The 22840-nt window shown below is 41.3% G+C and overlaps 1 protein-coding gene across 1 annotated transcript; it reads left to right on the top strand.

Annotated features, from left to right (window-relative positions):
• Positions 1-1776: 1776 nt before the first annotated feature.
• Positions 1777-18185, top strand: LOC126284203 (uncharacterized). The gene is made up of 2 exons (XM_049982967.1): positions 1777-2818; positions 16648-18185. The coding sequence occupies exon 1, from the start codon at positions 1924-1926 to the stop codon at positions 2815-2817; it is 894 nt and encodes a 297-aa protein (XP_049838924.1). The 5' UTR covers positions 1777-1923; the 3' UTR covers position 2818; positions 16648-18185.
• The last annotated feature ends 4655 nt before the right edge of the window (positions 18186-22840 follow it).

Raw genomic sequence — 22840 nt, 5'->3', positions numbered from 1 at the left:
GCATAGAAACGAGCACATATTCACAAAGTGTCTGGTAGAAATAAAACAAACATATGTCACGCGCACTGAATAACTGTGCTACATAATGGTGCGTGCACATGTAACGACTGTTTTTGTTGGCCATTTTATAGCACAGTTATTCAGTGTGTGCTAGACATATGTTCTCGGTTTTGTATTGTGACGCCAGAAGTGTATAACCAACCATAATCTGTTTCGACGATGACTTCGTTTATAGAAGTCTGATCATGCCCAACATTGTAGTACTCGAAAAAGCCGAAGGCCGAAATCATGATTCTACAGTGGAGTGCACGATGCATACAATCAAATGGCGTAACTTACGTTCAAAAAAGATTACGTGACTATGGCCGAAACTATTTTAATAAATTATGAACATGGTTGCTATAGGCGGTGAGATGGAACCATAGCGTGTGTTTATTAATCTCAGCGTGCTTGATGCTGGTCGAAACCAGTCATTTCGATAGAAATTACAGTGATTGTGTCGAATCCTGTATCACTGTAAACCGATAGTTGCTAAATTCGATTGCTGTTACACTCTGACCGATTTGAGAAAGCTTACTTTTCATTTTCGAGAAGTAATGATTATAAATAAGTGAAGCCGGCCGGGGTGGCCGAGCGATTCTAGGCGCTACAGTCTGGAGCCGCGCTACCGCTACGGCCGCAGGTTCGAATCTTGCCTCGGGAATGAGTGTATGTGATGTCCTTAGGTTAGTTAGGTTTAAGTAGTTCTACGTTCTAGGGGACTGATGACCTCAGAAGTTGAGTCCCATATTGCTCAGAGCCATTTGAGCCACTTTTTTGGAAATTGAAACCGGATGTTGACCTAGGTTTCGGCGCGAATAACCACGTCTTCTTCGGAACACACTAAAACTACAAACCGCCTAAAAAGGCATGGTCCAACATTAATACAGAACGCCCAAAATGGCAAAAGACTGGCATAAAATGTAAAATAAACGGTACGCGTGTACCATGTCAATAGCTGTACTTAGCTCAAACGTCAGAAGCGTGCTTCCTCACCCCAGCCAATGTTCGGTGGGCCGCGGGCTCTCAGGTAAACTGAGGTGGCGCCGGCAGCTAGGCTGTGAGAATGTCGGAAAGGAATGCGCATGCGCACATTGAGAAATCGTCTTTTTCCATGTTGTTGTTGTTGTGGTCTTCAGTCCTGAGACTGGTTTGATGCAGCTCTCCATACTGCTCTATCCTGTCCAAGCTTCTTCATCTCCCAGTACCTACTGCAACCTACATGCATCTGAATCTGTTTAGTGTATTTATCTCTTGGTCTCCCTCTACGATTTTTACCCTCCACGCTGCCCTCAAATACTAAATTGGTGATCCATCTATGTCTCGGAACATGTCATACCAACCGATCCCTTCTTCTAGTCACGTTGCGCCTCACGTGTTCCAATATTTCTACGGAATGCAAACTGATCTTCCCCAAGGTCGGCTTCTACTAGTAAAGAATTCCCTTTATCTTGCAGTCGTGACTTATTAAACTGATAGTTGTTATCGGTGCCGAAACCTGGGTCAGCATCCAGTTTCAATTTGCAATCGAGGCTGATTCTTTATGATGATTAAATTATTCTCGATTGCTGACGCGCTGCAACGTAAAAAGTTCTCGATTTCGAGAAGTTTCCTAGCTCCGACCACCCCACTGCTCAACAGTCGTGATTGTGGGCACATGGACGTCCGCCTGTCTAGACGTCATAGGACAGATCCGTTAGTGCAATTGAGTTGTGCCAATTGGCGACACGGAGACCGAACGACGTCAATTGGGTAATGGCTGAGCGGCGGGGGTTTTAAGGACCTGACCTCGCTGCCGCGACCGCCTAGCCCCGCGTAGCAGGACGTTGTGCCAGAGCCGCGACTGGCCGGTCAGAGGGAACACGTGCTACTGGGGAGAGCGCGATGCTGGGAAGGAAGCGTGCTGCGCAGGCGGCGGAGCAGTGGTTGCTGCTGCTGCTGCTGATGCTGGGGGCGTCGTCGGCTCGCGGCAGGAAGGAAGACCGGCCCACCGACGAGGAGGTGGCCAACCTGCGCAGGAACATGACCGACAACAGCCTTCTGCTTTTCCCGGGAGGCGACCTGCCGCCGCTGCTCTGCGAGATGACCAAGGACAGCAGCGAGCGCCTCAGCCACCCGGCCGACTTCTACGCGCTCGCCAGGGTCGGCTTCATCATGTACTGCAACTTCCTGGCCGACGAGGCGGACACGTCGCGCCTGGTGCGCGTCAACGAGATCAAGCTGGACAAGGTGTTCGGCTGGAGCGACGACGACGGCCACTTCGGCAACTACCAGCCGAAGCGCGACCTCAACTCGGCGGCGTGCACGCTCGACTCGCAGATGCCGGCCGGCTTCTTCGACTTCCTGGCGCTGCGACCGCACCAGCAGGACACGCTGCGCTGCTACGGCAACCCGGCGGGCGAGACGGCGCTGCTGTGGTTCCGCGGCTTCCCCACCGTGCTGTGCACCATGGACGGCGAGCTGGAGCTGCGCGGCGCCTACGCCTTCACGCTGCCCGGCATCGCCGGAGAGCCGTTCCGGTGCGCGTTCGCGCCCTACACGGCGGTGCCCATGGCTGAGGAGCTGGCGTCCCAGGAGCGGCTGCACCGCTCGCTGACCGAGCGCTACGTGCCGCGGGGAGCCACAAAGTTCCCGCGCTACAACTGCACCGAGGGCGGCGGCGCCGAAGGCGACGGCGCCGGCGAGGGCGAACCCAGCGGAGTGGCCGTGTCCGGCAGCCCGCACTTCCGGGCGCAGTCTCCCTCGGGAGTCCTCTACAAGTGCACTTTCCTCGCATAAGGTCAGTATCTTCCTACTCCTATGCTACTCATATCCAGAAGTAGCACTTCTGAAAGGTTCCCTGGAGGTTTGGAAGGTAGGAGACGAGGTGGTGGCAGATCTAAAGCTGTGAGGACGGGGCCTGACTCGTGCTTGGGTACCTCAGTTGGTAGAGCACTTGCCTCCTAAGGCTAAAGGTCCCAAGTTCGTGTCTCAGTGCGGCTCTCAGTTTTAATCTACAGGAAGTTTCATATCAGCGCACACTCCGCAGCCAGGAAACGTCCCCCACAGGCTGTGGCTAAGCCATGTCTCCCCAATATCCTTTCTTTCAGAAGTGCTAGTTCTGCAAGGCCCGCAGGAGAGCTTCTGTAAAGTCTGGAAGGTAGGAGACGAGGTACTGGCAGAAGTAATGTTGTGAGGACGAGGCCTCAGTCGTCCTTGGGTAGCTCAGTTGGTAGAGTACCTGTCCGCGAAAGGCAAAGGTCCCAAGTTCGAGTCTCGGTCCGGTACACAGTTTTAATCTGCCAGAAAGTTTCATATCAGCGCACACTCCGCTGCCTGGAAACATACCTCAGTCTGTGGCTAAGCCATGTCTCCTCAACAACCTTTCTTTCAGAAGTGCTAGTTCTGCAAGGTTCGCAGGAGAGCTTCTGTAAAGTTTGGAAGGTAGGAGACGAGGTACGGACAGAAGTAAAGCTGTGAGGACGGGGCGTGAGTCGTGCTTGGGTAGCTCAGATAGTAGAGCACTTACCCGCGAAAGGCAAAGGTTCCGAGTTTGAGTCTCGGTCCGACACACAGTTTTAATCTGCCAGGAAGTATCACAACAGTGCACACTCCGCTGCGGAATGTAAATCTCATTCTGGAAACATCTCTCAGGCTGTGGATGAGCCACGTCTCCGCAGTATCCTTCCCTTCAGAAGTGCTAGTTCTGCAAGGTTAGCAGGAAAGTTTTTGTAAAGTTCGGAAGGTAGGAGACAGTACAGCTGTGAGGACAGGGCGTGAGCCCTGCTTCGGTAGCTCAGTTGGTAGAGCACTTGCCCGTGAAAGGCAAAGCTCCCAATTTCGAGTCTCTGTCCGCAACACAGTTTTAATCTGCCAGGAAGTTTCATATCAGCGCATACTCCGCTGCCTGGAAAGATACCCCAGTCTGTGGCTAAGCCATGTCTCCGAAATATCCTTTCTTTAAAGAAGTGCTAGTTCTGCAAGGTTCGCAGGAGAGCTTCTGTAAAGTTTGGAAGGTAGGAGACGAGGTACGGGCAGAAGTAAAGCTGTGAGGACAGGCCGTGAGTCGTCCTTGGGTAGCTCAGTTGGTAGAGCACTTTCCCTCGAAAGGTAAAGGTCCCGAGTTCGAGTCTTGGTCCGACCCATAGTTTTACCCTGCCAGGAACTTTCGTATCAGCGCACACTCCGCTGCAGAGTGAAAATCTCAATGTAAAGTATGTTTTATTGGAATAATCTTCACACTAAACGATACTAATATACGTTATTCCTACAATATATATATATATATATATATATATATATATATATATATATATATATATATATATACCTGTTTTTTGTCGCTCAGTCTGAACAGAAAAGAAAGAAAAGAGAGAGCACGCGTTTCTAATCTGTACGAGTACCGGATATACATCCTAATCTTCTACATTTGTCTCTCTGGATTTCTTCCTCCTCCCCCCCCCTTCTTTTCCCATTTTCTATTCCTTCCCCTCTCCCTGCCCATCACTTCCTAACCCCGTTATCGTTCATCTTCTTCTACCTCCTCGCTGTCTCCTCCTGCACTCTTTTTTTCCACCCCTCACCCGTTTCCTTTGTATGTCGATCTTTTCTTCTCCACTCTCGAAGCGCTGAGTGGCCGCACGGTTTGAGGCGTCATGTAACGGATTGTGTGGCCCCTCCCGCCGGAGCTTCCAGTCCTCTCTCGGGCATGGGTGTGTTTTGGTCTTAGCATAAGTTAGTTTAAGTAGTGTCTAAGTCTGGGGACCGATGGCCTCAACTGTTTGGGCCCTTAGGAATTCACACACATTTGAAAATTTTTTTCTTCCCTCTCTCTGTCTTCTCCTGCCCCCTCTCCCTGACCATCTCCTCTTTTCCGCTTTCTCTGTCTTTTTCCTCCAGCCCCTCTGTCCATTTCGTCTTTTCCCTTGTCTCTGACATTGAGCGTTGTTTATTAATAGTGCAAATTCAGATTTTCTAGGAGTATTCTAATCATATACCGATAAGCCATAAATGTATCACTTCTGTGTACTATTGTATTTGTGTTTATATATTATACATATCCCCCCCCCCTCCACATGAACCATGGACCTTGCCGTTGGTGGGGAGGCTTGCGTGCCTCAGCGATACAGATAGCCGTACCGTAGGTGCAACCACAACGGAGGGGTATCTGTTAAGAGGCCAGACAAACGTGTGGTTCCTGAAGAGAGGCAGAAGCCTTTTCAGTAGTTGCAGGGGCAACAGTCTGGATGATTGACTGATCTGGCCTTGTAACAATAACCAAAACAGCCTTGCTGTGCTGGTACTGCAAACGGCTGAAAGCAAGGGGAAAGTACGGCCGTAAATTTTCCCGAGGGCATGCAGCTTTACTGTATGATTAAATGATGATGGCGTCCTCTTGGGTAAAATATTCCGGAGGTAAAATAGTCCCCCATTCGGATCTCCGGGCGGGGATTGCTCAAGAGGATGTCGTTATCAGGAGGAAAAAAAACTGGCATTCTACGGATCGGAGCGTGGAATGTCAGATCCCTTAATCGGGCAGGTAGGTTAGAAAATTTAAAAAGAGAAACGTATAGGTTAAAGTTAGATATAGTGGGAATTAGTGAAGTTCGGTGGCAGGAAGAACAAGACTTCTGATCAGGTGAATAAAGGGTTATAAACACAAAATCATATAGGGATAATGCAGGAGTAGGTTTTATAATGAATAGGAAAATAGGAATGCGGGTAAGCTACTACAAACAACATAGTGAACGCATTATTGTGGCCAAGATAGATACGAAGCCCACACCTACTACAGTAGTACAAGTTCATATGCCAACTAGCTCTGCAGAAGACGAAGAAATTGAAGAAATGTATGATGAAATAAAAGAAATTATTCAGATAGTGAAGGGAGATAAAATTTTAAAAGTCATGGGTGACTGGAATTCGAGTGTAGGAAAAGAGAGAGAAGGAAACGTAGTAGGTGGATATGGACTGGGGCTAAGAAATGAAAGAGGAAGCCGCCTGGTAGAATTTTGCACAGAGCACAACTTAATCATAGCTAACACTTGGTTTAAGAATCATGAAAGAAGGTTGTATACATGGAAGAACCTTGGAGATACTAAAAGGTTGTTGTTGTTGTTGTCTTCAGTCCTGAGACTGGTTTGATGCAGCTCTCCATGCTACTCTATCCTGTGCAAGCTGCTTCATCTCCCAGTACCTACTACAACCTACATCCTTCTGAATCTGCTTAGTGTACTCATCTCTCGATCTCCCTCTACGATTTTTACCCTCCACACTGCCCTCCAATGCTAAATTTGTGATCCCTTGATCCCTCAAAACATGTCCTACCAACCGATCCCTTCTTCTAGTCAAGTTGTGCCACAAACTTCTCTTCTCCCCAATCCTATTCAATACCTCCTCATTAGTTACGTGATCTATCCACCTTATCTTCAGTATTCTTCTGTAGCACCACATTTCGAAAGCTTCTATTCTCTTCTTGTCCAAACTAGTTATCGTCCATGTTTCACTTCCATACATGGCTACACTCCAAACAAATATTTTCAGAAATGATTTCCTGACACTTAAATTGTAAGACAGAGATTTTGGAACCAGGTTTTAAATTGTAAGACATTTTCAGGGGCAGATGTGGACTCTGACCACAATCTATTGGTTATGACCTGTAGATTAAAACTGAAGAAACTGCTAAAAGGTGGGAATTTAAGGAGATGGGACCTGGATAAACTGAAAGAACCAGGGGTTGTACAGATATTCAGGGAGGGCATAAGGGAACAATTTACAGGAATGAGGGGAAGAAATACAGTAGAAGAAGAATGGGTAGCTTTGAGAGATGAAGTAGTGAAGGCAGCAGAGAATCAAGTAGGTAAAAAGACGAAGGCTAGTAGAAATCCTTGGGTGACAGAAGAAATATTGAATTTAATTGATGAAAGGAGAAAATATAAAAATGCAGTAAATGAAGGAGGCAAAAAGGAATACAAACGTCTCAAAAATGAGATCGACAGGAAGTGCAAAATAGCTAAACAGGGATGGCTAGAGGACAAATGTAACGGTATAGAGGCTTTTCTCACTAGGGATAAGATAGATACTGCCTACAGGAAAATTAAAGAGACCTTTGGAGATAAGAGAACCACTTGTATGAACATCAAGAGCTCAGATGGAAACCCAGTTCTAAGCAAAGAAGGGAAGGCAGAAAGGTGGAAGGAGTATATAGAGGGTCTATACAAGGGCGATGTACTTGAGGACAATATTATGGAAATGAAAGAGGATGTAGATGAAGATGAAATGGGAGATACGACTCTGCGTGAAGAGTTTGACAGAGCACTGAAAGACCTGAGCCGAAACAAGGCCCCCAAGTAGACAATATTCCATTGGAACTACTGACGGCCTTGGGAGAGCCAGTCCTGACAAAACTCTACCATCTGGTGAGCAAGATGTACAAGACAGTCGAAATACCCTTAGACTTCAAGAAGAATATAATAATTCCAATCCCAAAGAAAGCAGGTGTTGACAGATGTGAAAATTACCGAACTATCAGTTTAATAAACCACAGCTGCAAAATACTAACACGAATTATTTACAGACGATTGGAAAAACTAGTAGAAGCCGACCTCGGGGAAGACCAGTTTGGATTTCGTAGAAATACTGGAACACGTGAGGCAATACTGACCTTACGACTTATATTAGAAGAAAGATTAAGGAAAGGCAAACCTACGTTTCTAGCATTTGTAGACTTAGAGAAAGCTTTTGACAATGTTGACTGGAACACTCTCTTTCAAATTCTAAAGCTGACAGGGGTAAAATACAGGGAGCGAAAGACTATTTACAATTTGTACAGAAACCAGATGGCAGTTATAAGAGTCTAGGGACATGAAAGGGAAGCAGTGGTTGGGAAGGGAGTAAGAAAGGGTTGTAGCCTCTCCCCGATGTTATTCAATCTGTATGTTGAGCAAGCAGTGAAGGAAACAAAAGAAAAATTCGGAGTAGGTATTAAAATCCATGGAGAAGAAATAAAAACTTTGAGGTTCGCCGATGACATTATATTTCTGTCAGAGACAGCAAAGGACTTGGAAGAGCAGTTGAATGGAATGGACAGTGTATTGAGACGAGTATATAAGATGAACATCAACAAAAGCAAAACGAGGATAATGGAATGTAGTCGAATTAAGTCGGGTGACACTGAGGGAATTAGATTAGGAAATGATACACATAAGTAGTAAAGGAGTTTTGCTATTTGGGGAGCAAAATAACTGATGATGGTCGAAGTGCAGAGGATATAAAATGTAGACTGACTATGGCAAGGAAAGCGTTTCTGAAGAAGAGAAATTTGTTAACATCGAGTGTAGATTTAAGTGTCAGGAAGTCTTTTCTGAAAGTATTTGTATGGAGTGTAGACATGTATGGAAGTGAAACTTGGACGATAAATAGTTTGGACAAGAAGAGAATAGAAACTTTCGAAATGTGGTGCTGCAGAAGAATGCTGAAGATTAGATGGGTAGATCACATAACTAATGAGGAGGTATTGAATAGGATTGGGGAGAAGAGAAGTTTGTGGCACAACTTGACCAGATCGGTTGGTAGGACATGTTCTGAGGCATCAAGGGATCACCAATTTAGTGTTGGAGGGCAGAGTGGAGGGTAAAAATCGTAGAGGGAGGCCAAGAGATGAATACACTAAGCAGATTCAGAAGGATGTAGGTTGCAGTAGGTACTGGGAGCTGAAGAACCTTGCCCAGGATAGAGTAGCATGGAGAGCTGCATCAAACCATTCTCAGGACTGATGACCACAACAACATCATACATATTAAAAATATGTAGCCCATATGTGTCAAAAATTACAGTATATATTAAAAATACGTGGCCTGTGTCTGTTGAAATGTTCATTAGAGTATTGTGAAAAATTTGATGTAAATCAGGCGACAACGTTTCCTGATATTTTCTGATAACGTTTCTCTTTTATATATTACGTACTTATAAACACGCTTGTATGCGAATGCAATGTTGTGTCAAAATTTCGAAGTAGTCGGTGAAGAACTTTCGGTGATTTAAGACTTTGGACAAACGAACATTTCTATTTTTACACAAATTTTCCTTTAATTACTACATATATATCTACATATTATAAGTGGCTCTCCAAAAGGTACATAAAAACGTCCCATTATTTAAACTCAACGTTGCGTCAGAATTTAAAAGCAATCGGGGGAGGACTTTCAGAGACTGACGCTTTTCATTTAAAGAACACTTGCACTTTTATTTATGTAGGTAAAAGTAGGTGTGGCATGTCTGTGAGTCCCACCGAAACTTCGTAAACAAATTTCGCAGTCCCGTGGTTGTTATATGATATGCTAGCCCTCCATCCCCCATCCATGAAGAGAGTTTGGTTTGGAATTGCAGTGGTAAAATTCGAAGACATACGTGTGAGAAGAGGGGGATCGTACCAATAGAGTTCTTCTTTGAAGACGGTAAAGCAGCTTGAAGAGGCGCAGTGGTCGAGACTGGTCAGAATGTTCCTCGTAAACATTCTGAATGTTCTAGAATGTTGGAGAATGTTCCAAAATGTTATAGTGTCTTCCAGAAACTGCAAAAATGCTCTAGATCTCACAAGTAATCCGGAATTAAAGTGTGGTGCATTACTTACATATTTTGGAAATTTTTCACAAGCTCTTTCAATTATTTTAAGGTCAACTCCAGCAGGTCAAATCAATGCATGCTTGAAGAATTAATTTCTTTGATCTCGAATGAGGAAAGTACAATTAAGAACAAATACGAGACTTCAGCTTTCCAATGATAAAAATGAGAAACATTTTGTCGTAAAACTCTTACAAATTAGTAAAGGCACTCACCCAGTTGGCTGTTTAACTGATCAAATTTAACTTACAAATGATTTGTGTAAGACTGTCAACAGCCCATAGGAATTAATAGATAAAGTTTCTGCGAACATTGTCAAAGTTATTCAAGTCGGTTATTTCAAAGCGCCGTTTTAGCAGTAAAATATGAAGTAGCTGACGATAAATTGTCGTGAACAGTTATCAAACAATATAGTTCAACAAAAAGTAATATTAGGGAAAGATAAAGAAAAAAACAGTATTTATTGCGAATTTCCCGCTCATATCTCCCGAACTGCCACTTCAAAACAAAAAACAGCAATTTCGAGTAAGATTAGCAATTATTATCACCATAAATAAGTCACAACTTCGAACATTAAGATATTGTGGTATTAATTTGAAACAATCATGCTTTTCGTAGGGTCATTTATATCTAACTTGCTCTGTGTATAGGAATTTATTTCTTCTCACCAAATAACGAGATGACAAACGTTGTCGAATAGCAAGTATTGTGAAAGAATAAGTTAAATAAGTGTGAGATATAGTGAAAACAACGCAATTTTTTTGTTTCTGTGTCAGGTATTGGTCGTGGTTACCTTGTTGTATGCTATAGTGGTTGTTCTGTGGCTGCTGTTGTGTTTCTGGCTCTCTGAGTGTCTGAAGCGATCGCTATCACATCTTGGTGGCCACTGGGACATAGTCCGACTATTTCGCATTGCTGTACATTTTAAGGGAAAAAGTTCGAAGTTTATCTATACTATCGAGCTTTTATGAACATTTTTGAATGTTAACGTATGTTTCGAGTATTCTAAATTATTCTCAAATGTACTAGATTTTAGAATGTTGTGGAAGCCTCTAAACATTTTTTAAGGTTCACGAATTTTTTGGAATATTCTCAGTATTCTATGAAGTAGAGTTTTGCAGAGTACTTTACTGCAAGTTAGGTTGATGTTGAACAAATCAGTGGATTTAAGAGTATTGGAGAATATTTCTGAGGATTAGAGAGTACTTTATAACGTCGCATACTAACATTTTTACGAATCTTTTAGGGTTCAACAGCCGCTGATGTTTTTATTTTTCCCTCCCTTTAAGTCTTGGCGGCTTATATTTTTGTACGGTTGTACCGACTATGAAACTGTAATGGCTAGAAAGATCAATTTAGTTTACTAAAAAGTTGTAATTATGCCTGATATGACTATAAACTTGACCTTGTCTATCACTGAATAGAATTACGAGACACAATGTCTTTAAAATACGTTTGTTTGTTTTATTATTTTCCACCCTTTGTATTTTAGTCCTTGTAACTTTTTGCAGGGTTGTATCGGACATGGAATTTTGGTGTCTAAAAAAATCATTTTCGTTTCAAAGAAGTTTGTGCTTGTCCGTCAGTTCATTTAGTCTGTGAAATAATCTGCCAGTTTGTTCCTCACTGAAACACACTGCTGGCTGCAGACTCGTGGATTCAGCTGCCGTCAGTCTTTAATCTTCATGTATTTTTACTAAGTCAAAGTTTTCTATTTGAATGGTTTCATTGTTTCCTGATCCTCTCTACATTAGACGTAACAACTCATCTTTATTCAAAGTCAAAAGATGTCTATTTAAAATTTATTACATAATTGTGCTATGCTGTTTGCTGTTCATCACTGATTGTTCTGGGGGAAAATGTTTTATTTCTTCCAACGTGTTTCGTGATCTCTGCTTCCTTTTCCCGCGCAGCTTTAAATCTGTTACCTAATATACTTCTTGGAATGAATATTTCTCACACAGCCTCTCCGATAATCATTTCAAGGAATCTGGCTTATTCTTCTGCTTCCTTCATGATAGTTTCAAGTCATTTATGTCCTGACCTTTCCATTTTTCTCTGCTGAAGAAAAAGAAACAGAAAAATTTAAGTTTCTGGGCTCTTTCGTCCAGTATAATCCGAAACTGCTTTGTCTGATACAACCCGATGGTAGTCTAACATTCATATTATCATTACTTAGGCTGTAAGCAAAGTTCGTCCGAGAAACTCACTAGAATCAAATAACTTCTTTCCACTCCTAACGCACTACTGTTCTGATTAAAACATGGATGATTGTTGTTGTTGCACCAAAGTTCACACCGCAGTGGCGCGGTAGGTGCTGTTGCTGGCGCTACGATCCAGTAACAACTCTTGTCCGCTACAATCCGCTGTCCGGTGCAATCCGATCTTCTCCTATTGCTGCTGAAGAACTGTCTGCCGTAGCAACAGTTGAGCCTCAAAATCTACAACTTCCAACGTCGTTAACGGCGACATGTCAGAGACACGCCGCAGAAATGCATTATGTAAAAGATTAACGACTTCCTCAGATAGCGCTTTGCTCATTTTGATTTACATCTATAGTGACTTAATAAAATTAGTCCATACGTTGATAACCACCAGTATCCTGTGAGACAACGTTGTCAGTACCTTACATCACGCAAAATTATGCAAAAAATTTTTGACAACACATACGAAACACAAACTAACCACTTGTAGCTTTCAGTTGATAGTCTCCATTACCAGTTTGTGTTTCATATGTGTTACGTGATTTCAGTTGCCTGGAAAACTGATATGTCAAGATACCCATGGTTATCGCTGATCCATGCATAGACATATTTGATTGAATCGATGGAGAGGTGAGTAGGTTTCCCGATATGCATTGTGTATTTAGATATCGATAATGTATGTTGCGTGAATGATCAGTATGAATATACTGCAACTTAAAGCATTTTATCATATTCCACATAGTAAAATATTTTAATTTTTTGTCAGACCTCGGACTGATTTCAAGCGGTCGACCACGATTTCCTCTCCAGTGTCAAACTATTCCCCTCAGAGTAACATACACAATGCTCCAAACCTTGCAGTTTTTATCATATGCGTCTCCCTCTTTTACCGTGGAAATCCTTATGTGAGGTCTTAACGTATGTGCTTCTTCTCGTTTTCATCTATACATTTCCTTGCCGACTCAGCGGGGGACCTTTTCATTTCTTAACCTACTAGTCTGATTAATTTTCAGCGTCATTCTGTAATGTCACATTTCAAACGCTTCGACTCTCTTGTCTTCTCTAATGACCTCGATGTCGACGGGATGTCAAAGCCAATCTTTCTTTCTGGGACGGAATTTTCCTTCCGATATCGTCAGACACGTGTCCCATCGAAGACACGTCAGAGGATGTTGCTGGCCATGGGAGTGCTTGAACATTTCTCGCAGAGTTCATAGAGACACGTGCCATGAATGGGCGAGAATTGTTCTCTTGAAAAATGGCACCACGATAGTATCGCACGAGAGGTAACACATGAAGATGGTGTGACTTGCTTTTATGGCCTCATAATTCTCTCAATCACTACCAGCCATGACCTGAAGTCATACTCGGTGTTTCCAACAACATGATGCAAGGAATAACATTGCTGTTTCTCTCCAAAACACTGGGAGAAAGGGACCTCCCCCCAAGTCGCCACATGCTTCCGCGTCACGGCACCTCTCCATAGGCAGCCGTTTGTGCAGTGGTATCAACTGCAGCTCCGCAAGGTACAGTAATTCCCTACTACGGCTGCTGGTAGTCTCTGAGCAATAGTGCACGATGACACAGAATGCTGCATGGAGTCCTTTAATAGTTCTAGGATGTCAGACGCAGCTGTGCACCGTTGTGATGTGCTTGGTGCACAATACAGCGATCCTTCCTTTGTTGTGAGTAGGGTTGGCCGACCAGAAAAAGACGAGGAACTTGTCTACCCTCAGGTTACCATGCATTCCAACATCGGGCCACTGTCGCAACCGAGACCTCGAAAAACTGGATACTGGACAACTCGACCAGTTAGCCGAATGGAGATCCACAATGAGCCTCGTTTCAAACTCTGTTAGATGCTGATAAAGCTGTCTCATATGAGTGTGCTACACAGTTGTATCTCAACATCTGATGCTGTTCTCACCCCTTATATAAATGGTTCAAATGGCTCTGAGCACTATGTGACTTAACATCTGTGGTAATCAGTCCCCTAGAACTTAGAACTACTTAAACCTAACCGATCTAAGGACGTCACACACATCCATGCCCGAGGCAGGATTCGAACCTGCGACCGTAGCGGTCACGTGGTTCCAGACTGAAGCGCCTAGAACCGCACGGCCACACCGGCCGGCCTTATATAAATCACAGATCTCGTAAAGGCACTAAACAGGAACAAGACTAATGCCCTGTGGTGGCTTTCCTACCTGGCACAGAGAATTGCAACGCTAACGATATACATAATCGCCAATGGCGTGTGTGTGTGTGCGAAGTTACATTGATATCCGGTATGTCTTCAGGGTGAGTAATAATATCTTTTATCAGGTGATATCTTTGAGAAAATGAGTCTTGTACATCCTAAAATACATTTTTTATGGAAATAGCTGTAAAATAAAATCAATAATTCATAGCACGCAATTTTTATTTGATGAGGGTGATACGCATGAAAATGAGATACGCTATAAACTAGTCCTTAATAATACAGTTTTAAAATACACCCTCGATGAACGAGGTCTTTCTTCGAATGGAAGATAACTTTTTTAAATTTCTGGGCTCTGTGTTCTCCCTTCCCAGTTTCTCGTGGTTGTTTAGATGATTATATTTACTTGATGTATTTTATGGAGCCCTTGTTTATTCCTCACATTGCATTTCAAAAATATTTGGCCTTGGCTAAAGTTTAATGGATAAAGTACTAGATCTCTTCTCAAGCAATGTTCCACCTGTCAAGAGTGCATCACGTTCACTAAATTGTGATTTAACCATTGTGGTCTGCATTACTTAGCCGAAAGACGCATTAATGGTCCGAATCCTGCAGTCGAGAAAGCACTTCCATAGGAGATCTGGGTTACATCGTTTTCTCTAAAATGATTTATGATCATCAAAGTGCAACACAGGAAACTATAATTTCTTTCTAATTTCTGCTACCAGTCACAGTGACTGGTAGCAGGAATTACAAATAAATAATTATACCACACAGTCACGGTTCACAAACATAGCCATTATGACCGAGAATAATAAAGAGGAAACTATTCTTGTGTATTAGTGCTGTTCAGTCTCCACAGGAGATAATGGTTACCCATACAGGTTGAGAGTGAGTACTGTCTCAGTGTTGTGTCTGATTAACAATTATTTATCATACTCCTGTTGTGCACAATAGTATTATCTCAGGAAAGCCTTAAAATACAAAGCTTGTTCAGCGGGACCCACTCATTATCACGTATATAATGTACAGCCGGCCGCTGTGGCCGAACGGTTCTAGGCGCTTCAGTCTGGAGCCAGGTGACCGCTACGGTCGTAGGTTCGAATCCTGCCTCGGGCATGGATGTGTGTGCTGTCCTTAGGTTAGTTAGGTTTAAGTAGTTCTAAGTTATAGGGGACTGATGATCTCAGACGTTAAGTCCCATAGTGCCCAGAGGCATTTGAACCATTATAATAATAAAAAATAAGGCATTTTCTGGAACTACAGCAAACGTAATGAATGAATCTACATAGCATTTAATTGCATGTGGAAGGGAAAGGGAGTTGGTATTTCCCAGCTTCATTATACTGGATTATGGCCTTCTCAGTTACCACAAGGCAGTCTTTGTCATCCAGTGTTGTACTGAGACATCATTACAAATAAAACTGCTTATTAGGGCGCTTATGTTCCATGGGAATACTGAAATCAAATCATCATTTTTTTCACACTACACTGCTGTTATTGAGAAAATCAACATATATGTCACCATTTTCATGACAGTGACATAGGTTTGAGATGTTGTCTGCCGCAAAGTAATGCAATCTATTCAAATCAGGTATTTTGTATCTAATCAAGTGGAACTTTTTTTACTTACCATAAACCTTCTAGGTAGCTTGTAATTAGTTATATTTCTATGAAACTAATGTGAGAGTCAAAGTGCTTGTTTATTTCGTTGTCTTTTTGTGACATAATCTGTAGTTCGCTCGTATATCCGTGCGTCTCAGGTGCTTTAATTCTCCGCTGCTAGAAACTTTTGGTTTTCCAGTTCAATGTTCCAGTTATATGTCCTAAAATTACATGAATTCTGAGTCAGTGCTCGACGGAGCATCACAATTACATCAATTTTCGTCTTTTTGCGCCATAGTCGAATGACAATAGCAATTGTCATTTGACGGTGGCCTAAGGAGCCGAATTAAATAAGGTCTGAGTAGTCAATCACTTTACAAAAATATAATATTGTTGATATCTCATTGAATGTGACCGTGTTATCGATTACTGATAAGTCTGTACCTAGAGTTCCTGTGGTTTTGTTATGTGTTTTTTTGGTAACCAGGTCAAATTGGTCTGGAATGAATTACTACTATTATCTTTACTTCCCTTTTGTTGTGAAATTGTCAGCGGCAGGTCATACTGGGAAGGTAGTGCTTTTGTTCCAACATTCTTTTCTTCAGCACTTTTAAAAAGGGTCGTATTAATGCAGAGCCCACGTTTAATATTTTGTTAATAATCTATTGTTCTCCAAGTACCTTATTATTTACTGCACTAAATTTCTTCCGACGCTATAAGCAGGATATTAGTAGTTTAATCATGTAAAATTCCCAAGCACGTACTCAAGTATTAAAAATTCAATAATTCATATCTTTGACGATATCTCCTGTAACTTCCGAAACTACTTTAAGATTAGTTGGCGGAGATGATCGTGGACGAGCGTGATTAACTCGCTTTCCCGGTTGTGGTTTCAGACAGAATTGTGTCCCATTATTTGGCTCCTTCTGCTCTTGTGCAACGTTCTAAAAACATTTTATTCTATGAATTTAAGCTCACTGCTTCTCTTGAATGTTACAGGAGGATCCATTCCAGGCCCGAGCGGGTGGTACAGCTATGCGGCTGTGGAATTCTCTGAGTCAAGGATATCTACGGAGGTGTTTGGGTTGAATAGGAAATACTTCACGGAATCTACGTAATTTATGTTTCAATAAATTTCATTTATCTCCTTTTGTTTGGTAACCGCGCTGTGAGAATAAGTGTGATGCTTTGCTGTTAGTGCTGTTTCGTGAACTTAATTGCATTTATAAACTTTGTCAGCCCATTCTCTGTCTAATATTAACTACTATGGAATGTTATTAGCCCTTAACATTATTACAAATGTAATAAATAAGAACTAAATCTTTATTTGTCAAAATTTTTCTTGATACAGTGTGATGGAAATCCAAAACGAAGAAAGTAAATGTTAAGTTTCTTATGATGTTGTTCTCATTGCTAAAATACCAGCAAATTCTTATTAAATATTGTCATAGAGCATCATTTTCTTTGGATTTCTGAGAACTAAATTTGTTACACTACTCATGGGAAAGATATTAAGGTTACTTTTATATACAAACATGGAGGTTGGTCGTAAGTCGTGAAGCGTATTTGTGTTTCAAAGAAGTCAGTGAAAACTGAAAGCCAGTTAAGCAGCAAATTAATAAAATGAGAGACATTTATGTCTCATTCAGGCAGTTTCTGAAAGCCCTTATAGTTCCTTCCGCCGGTTACCTAAAGTAATACTTCTACAAACCTCAAAGCCACAGTTTATGCATTATTAATGTATTACAGTAAAATCAAGCCTTACCAATAGGATAACAATGGTTTTTATACGTATTTGCAAGTAGTCATTGTTACAACTTCTAATGTTAGCAACTGACCAACTGCAAGTTTCGCTGGTAAATGAGATTTGCTGTAGATACCTTGTAATACAATGAAAGCTGATTATACTAATTTAGACGCTGTGTTTTAATTTAGTTTTCTACTTCTGTAATTCTTTAATGTCATATTACAAATCCCCATTTCTTCATGTTAATTAGAAACGACCTTCTTTTTTTGAGTGATGTAATAATAAGATATATTTCAAGGATGCTGTGCTTCAGAGCTAGTCTCAATGCAAGAACGTGTCCTTATGTAACAAACGTTCACATTTTCAAATGCCTCACCGTCTGCAGCCCACACTCTTGAGCCTCAACAAGAAAGTTTAGTGATGAAGTTGTATTTGACAGTGATTCCGAGAGCCAGTCATGTTGACTGAAAAAACTGCAAACTTTTAACAGACAGACCACTGACACAAAATTTCTACTGTTGCATTTAATTCGATTCGATTAAGGAATGATCATTTAAACTTTGAACGATGGATTTCAACAATAGATTTCACTCGCTAAATAACACCCTGAAAATTGTAAATCGTTTACTCTCGTATTCATTTACATGCTTTGAGTGTAGCCAACTTACTAATAAAGATTTTTCTTTTGAGTCTGTTCTCTTCTCTGTTGCTTGTTGTTACATGTTTACTACTATAAAATGTATTCTTATTTTTCGGGAAATAAATGGTCATTGTAACTTTCATTCTAACACAGATATGAATTACCATTTTACTGATCTAATATTCCTTACTACACAAGAAAAACTCTTTAGATATTTCAAATTTCAACTAAACAATATTTTTATGCACTCTTGAAAAGGCAATAATAAATAGTATTATTTCTTTTATAGTTAACGTATTGCAGAGATCATAAATATAAACATTATTAAACCTAAAATTACGTTACTTGTCTAAACGTATCAAGCCGAAATACACTAAGCATCTTTCATATCTCTGTATTGTTTCTCTTCGTGGCGACCTCAAATAAATGGAGATTTACTTACTGATGAGCAAAGCTTTTTCATGGCAAATCATGTGTTTCTGGGTTTTTACTTAAAGCAACAAAGAAGAACACAATTGCCATAGTCTGTTGAAGTACTTTACAGAATATCGAGTAGATGACAGTTGACCAATTCTTAAATTTCGACTTTCTGTTTCACAAAAAAATACGTACTGCTTATTGTTTTTGTTCTTCTCGTTCTTCTACTTCAATTACTCAACTATGCAACTATACAACTCACATCAACAAATGCCAGTTAACATCATCATTCACAGCCCTGTATATGTTCTAGGCTTGTTCCTTGGTGCTTGGTATAACAGAATCCGAAAATGCTAGACTATTGGTATTGTTACACAACGAAAGAAAGACTGGAACAGGACAAAAACGTTAAATCATTTTGTAACATCCTGAAGCAAGGTATAACAAACACCACAAGCCATCAAAACTTGAAATTACAAATGACTTAACAAATTTCGGTAACATATTACATGTTAAAAGATTTGTAGTCTCATGCTCAGCGCTAAATTAATGAATTAATTATTTCTGTGTATAGCATACTGTAAAACTCTTGTGACATACTAAAGGATTTTCAGTATCACATTCGTCGAATTTAACATTGCTACATATTGGACAAACATTGAAGTAGACTTCGAATTGTGAATAATGTGTTGTTCATCTTGCCATGAAAAATATTGCATTTTTATGGAACATCTTTAAGAGAAATTACACCGATATTGGAATAGACCACATTTTTCATCTATTTATATTTTTTTTTAATCTTGAACTCTTTTAAACATGTAACACTATCTAAAACGCTATAACGGTTTCTTTCGTTATCCTCCCTATGGATTATATGTATTATTTGTCTTAAAAGTCCCTGCTACTATGTATGATTTGTCAGTGACTCTTCACCATATTTGTCTCTCTGCAAATCATTGATATGTTAGTAAAGGACTGCTTTCGTGTAAAAATTAAGATGAAAGATTTATTGAAAAAGTCATTCTAGAAAATTTATTGTTGGGTGACCAAATAACACGTAATATGATCTAAAACAGTCTTGAAATAGTACAAGAAAAGCGATTCCAATATGAGAAAAGTCAACACATAACTATTTCCGAAAGAACGTTGGCTTTAAGTGTATATGGTAGGGTCAGATAAACGTCAAATAATAGATACTGAATTCTGTAACCTGTCGAAGTACCTGAAAGACATATTGCGCCAAGGACACCGGGAATATTGAAATAATAAACGTATCCTATGGTTGTTGTACGTCAGAGAGATATAAGATAGGTTAATTTAGGCAGGAAGAAGGGGACAGAAGTCTTATTTTGTGCGTATTTACTATTAGCTCTGTACATTCGTATTCTCAACTTTTTTAAAGTTATTAACTATCTTTCCTACGTCTTTATCACAAAAACTATCTTCTAGCTCCGAAACACGCTCATCAACCGCTTGTCACTCACTGGATAAACAGTCGATGAAACTTACTGCATATGTTGATAAGCCGGCAGAGGAGACAGAATGTGTGGAAATCTCTGCCCTTGCATACCAGGATAGCAATGCCTAAGTCAGTGAAATATGATCAAAAAGTCGAAAGTCATCTATTGTGTGGTAAGGCTTTCCTTACCACCCTAAGGCGTGTGAGCTGAGAGAAAACGTGTAGGATAACATCACTGGAAGTACAAGCTTTAGTGTATTTTTATTTTTCAGGTAAAATGGAAAGAGCGTTTTATATCGTTGCAGGACATGGAGAGATGTTGATGTTGGCATGTTACAAATTTTTGGCTGTGTGCTTAGACAATTTAATTTTCATGCTTCCTTTTTGTCGAGGTAAAAATTAGTGTTTGCATTTATAATAAAAATGGTATTGATCCCCAAACTTTCGCTGTAATGACTCTAGAATGACCGAGAGGGGCCCTTGGATTTGTATGGATTGAGATTTAATGCACACATGTCACCAACGACTTCATGGAGACTTGTCTTTTGTTTAATTAATTTTACACTTTGTTATAACTGGAAGTCATCAGCTAACATTGGTATTCACAGTGGGAGAGAATTAATGAGAAATAATTGATGTGCCGAGCCAGCAGGGAAGAGCGAAAAAATTGAACAGCACTTGGAGAGTAATTTAGGCTCATACGTGTGTTGTTGTTGTTGTGGTCTTCAGTCCTGAAACTGGTTTGATGCAGGTCTCCGTGATACTCTATCCTGTGCAAATTTGTTTATCTCCCTGTACTTACTGCAACCTACATCCTTCTGAATCTGCTTAGTGTATTCATCACTTGGTCTTCCGCTACGATTTTTACCTTCCACGTTGCACTCTAATGCTAAACAGGTGATTCCTTGAAGCCTCTAGAATTTGAAAGAGAGTATTCCAGTCAACATTATCAAAAGGTTTCTCTAAGTCTACAAATGTTAGAAACGTAGGTTTGTCTTTCCTTAATCTTTTTCTAAAGTAGGGTCAGCATTGCCTCACGTGTTCCAACATTACTATGGATTCCAAACTGATCTTCCCCTAGGTCGGCTTCTACCAGTTTTTCCATTCGTCTGTAAGGAATTCGCGTTAGTATTTTGCAGCTGTGACTTATTAAACTGATAGTTCGTTAATTTTCACATCTGCCAACACATGCTTTCTTTGGGATTGGAATTATTATATTAATATTATATACGTGTGTTACTACTATATTATTATTATACAGGGTGTAACAAAAAGGTACGGCCAAACTTTCAGGAAACATTCCTCACACACAAATAAAGAAAAGACGTTATGCGGACATGTGTCCGGAACAGCTTAATTTACATGTTGGAGCTCATTTTAATTTCGTCAGTATGTACTGTACTTCCTCGATTCACCGCCTTTGGCCCAATTGAAGGAAGGTAATGTTGACTTCGGTGCTTGTGTTGACATGCAACTCATTGCTCTACAGTACTAGCATCAAGCAAATCAGTACGTAGCATCAACAGGTTAGTGTTCATCACGAACATGGTTTTGCAGTCAGTGCAATGTTTACAAATGCGGAGTTGGCAGATGCCCATTTGATGAATGGATTACCACGGGGCAATAGCCGTGGCGCGGTACGTTTGTATCGAGACACATTTCCAGAACGAAGGTGTCCCGACAGGAAGACGATCGAATTAATTGATCGGCGTCTTAGGGAGCACGGAACATTCCAGCCTATGACTCGCGACTGGGGAAAACATAGAACGACGAGGACAGCTGCAATGGACGAGGCAATTCTTCGTGCAGTTGACGAGAACCCTAATGTCAGCGTCAGAGAAGTTGCTGCTGTACAAGGTAACGCTGACCACGTCACTGTATGGAGAGTGCTACGGGAGAACCAGTTGTTTCCGTACCACGTACAGCGTGTGCAGGAACTATCAACAGCTGATTGGCCTCCACGGGTACACTTCTGCGAATGGTTCATCCAACAATGTGTCAATCCTCATTTCAGTGCAAATGTCTATTTACGGATGTGGCTTCATTCCAACGTGATCAAATTGTATATTTCACAATCAACATGTGTGAGCTGACTAGAATCCGCAATTGTGCAATCACGTCATCAATACAGATTTTCTGTGAACGTTTGGGCAGGCATTGTTGGTGATGTGTTGATTGGACCCATGTTCTTCCACCTAGCTCAATGGAGCACGTTATCATGATTTCATACGGGATACTCTACTGTGCTGCTAGAACATGTGCCTTTAAAAGTACGACACAACATGTGGTTCATGCACGATGGAGCTCCTGCACATTTCAGTCGAAGTGTTCGTACGCTTCACAACAACAGATTCGGTGACCGGTGGATTGATAGAGGCGGACCAATTCCATGGCGTCCACGCTTTCCTGACCTCAACCCTCTTGACGTTCATTTATGGGGGCATTTGAAAGCTCTTGTCTACGCCACTCCGGTACCAAATGTAGAGACTCTTCGTACTCGTATTGTGGACGGCTGTGATACAATACGCCATTCTCCAGGGCTGCATCAGCGCATCAGGGATTGCATGCGACGGAGGTTGGATGCATGTATCCTCGCTAACGGAGGACATTTTGAACATGTTCTGTAAAAAAGTGTTTGAAATCACACTGGTACGTTGTGTTGCTGTGTGTTTCCATTCCATGTTTAAGTGATTTGAAGAGAAGTAATAAAATGAGCTATAACATGGAAAGTAAGCTTTTCCGGACACATGTGCACATAACATACTTTCTTTCTTTGTGTGTGAGGAATGTTTCCTGAAAGTTTGGCCGTACGTTTTTGTAACACCCTGTATACGTGTGTTACTACTTTTAAAATAGAGGTTGTACTGCGATTATTGCGGAAGTCTGATTGGTATTCGTCGTATGGGCTGTTATTAGTTTCGTGGTTGGT

This window comes from Schistocerca gregaria, chromosome 8 (genome assembly GCF_023897955.1).
Source record: "Schistocerca gregaria isolate iqSchGreg1 chromosome 8, iqSchGreg1.2, whole genome shotgun sequence".
Lineage (NCBI taxonomy): Eukaryota > Metazoa > Arthropoda > Insecta > Orthoptera > Acrididae > Schistocerca > Schistocerca gregaria.
Note: the sequence above shows the minus strand (reverse complement) of the source record. Positions and strands in the feature narration are given on the sequence as shown.